This window comes from Ochotona princeps, chromosome 5, assembly GCF_030435755.1.
Source record: "Ochotona princeps isolate mOchPri1 chromosome 5, mOchPri1.hap1, whole genome shotgun sequence".
Lineage (NCBI taxonomy): Eukaryota > Metazoa > Chordata > Mammalia > Lagomorpha > Ochotonidae > Ochotona > Ochotona princeps.
The window spans coordinates 19,706,866-19,708,527 of record NC_080836.1 but is presented as its reverse complement, the minus strand read 5'-3'; the positions used below and the strand labels follow the sequence as shown (position 1 = coordinate 19,708,527).

At 39.2% G+C, this 1,662-nt stretch overlaps 1 protein-coding gene across 1 annotated transcript; it reads left to right on the top strand.

The window, feature by feature from the left end:
- The first annotated feature begins 771 nt into the window (after positions 1-771).
- Positions 772-1,185, top strand: LOC131480358 (transmembrane protein 258-like). The gene is made up of 2 exons (XM_058664419.1): positions 772-839; positions 911-1,185. Exons 1-2 carry the CDS (start codon positions 772-774, stop codon positions 1,068-1,070), a joined length of 228 nt encoding a protein of 75 aa, XP_058520402.1. The 3' UTR covers positions 1,071-1,185.
- Positions 1,186-1,662: the final 477 nt, after the last annotated feature.

Below are 1,662 nucleotides of genomic sequence, written 5' to 3'. Positions count from 1 at the left end.
ACCTCCCCCCCACCCCCCACCCCCATTCCTAGATTTATTAAAAAAAAAAAATGGAGCAGCCTGGACTAGATGGGATGCTGGTACCTCAGGCAGAGGATCAGCCTTCTGCACCACAGTGCCAGCCCAGAATTTATATTCTTTTCATTAACACAAGAAATATTCTCTAGGACAGCAATATATGATGTCACAAAAAGTCTCAACAAATGTAAAAAAAAATAGAATTATTTCACAGATTTTTTTTTAATACATGGGACAAAACCAGAAATCATCAACAAAAGAAACTCTACAAATCATATACATGCAGGGAGACTGAATAACTTGTTTCTGAATGAAGACATTGAAAAAAATCAAAAGGAAATATTTAAAATAACTTGAAACGTGTGAATTTGAAACTTCTAAATACACCAAAATATACAAATTACAGAAAAAGCAATATTAAGAAGCAATTTTTCAGCAATAAATGCCTACATCCAAAAAAAAAGGGGGAGGGGGAGATATCAAATAAACAACCTAACAATGAATCACAAGGAACTAGAAAAGTAAGAAGATATCACATCCGGTACTGGACAAAATGGTGAGAGGGACGAGGGGAGTTTGGAAGAGGGCTATGAGGACGGCTCCCCGTGTGAGGGACAGTGCGTATCCTCAAAGAGGCTTCAGAAGCCCGAGGAGCAGGGGCGGTGGCGCTGCTGGAAGCCCCGGGCTGAGCTGGGAGGTGAGGACGTCTCATCGGGCTTCAGATCTTTCCGTTTTATATGGGAGCCCGAGGGCATGAGCAGATACCACACCAGCCCAGTGAACCCAGCCATCTTCCTCCACCTGACCGTGGTGCTGTTGGCCATCGGCATGTTCTTTTTTTTTTTTTTTTTTTTTTTTTTTTTGTTTGTTTGTTTTTTTTTTTTTTTTTTTTCATCGGCATGTTCTTCACTGCCTGGTTCTTCGTCTATGAGGGCACCTCCACCAAGGACACCAGGGACATCTACAAAGAGCCCCTCATCTCCTTGGTGGCCGCACTCATCATGGGCTTCCGAGTCCTCTTCCTCCTGCTCTGGGTTGGCATCTATGTGTGAGCTCCAAGGGTACCAGCCACGCAGTCCCCACTTTTGCAGATTCATCTTTTTTGTTTTCTGTTTTTTACTGTTGCTGGAAGTGTTCCACCTGCCCTCACAATAAAAGCAGATGTGTGACAGAAAAAAAAAGTGAAAAAAGAAATCACACCCAAAGTTAGAAGACATAATGAAAATCAGAGCAGAAATAACTAAAATAGAAACCAGAAAAAAAGATGAAAAATTAATGCAGAGTAGGTATTTTTAGAAAGATAAAGTTGATGAAGCTCACCTAGACTAAGAAAAAAGAGATGATTCAAATAATTAAAACAAGGGATGGAAAGAGGTATTACAACAGTGCTATGGAAATACAAAGGACCATTAAAGAATATTATTAAAAACTATAATGCCAAAAAATTGGAAAATCCAGAAGAAATGGGAACATTTCTGGATTTATGTAAATTAACAAAAGTAAACTATGAAGACACAGAAAACTTGAGCAAATCAAAAATGAATGATGAAATTGAATTAGTAATCAAAAGTCTCCCGATGAAGAAAAGTCCAGGACCAGAGAGCTTCACAAGTAGAATGTACTGGAGATTTTGAGAAAGAACTA

Bases quoted from the DNA above. Each gene is read 5' to 3' on its own strand.
- LOC131480358 (XM_058664419.1), top strand. From the start codon at position 772: ATGAGCAGATACCACACCAGCCCAGTGAACCCAGCCATCTTCCTCCAC. The intron at 840-910 runs CATCGGCATGTT...TTTTTTTTTTTT, and splicing joins CTGACCGTGGTGCTGTTGGC to CATCGGCATGTTCTTCACTG.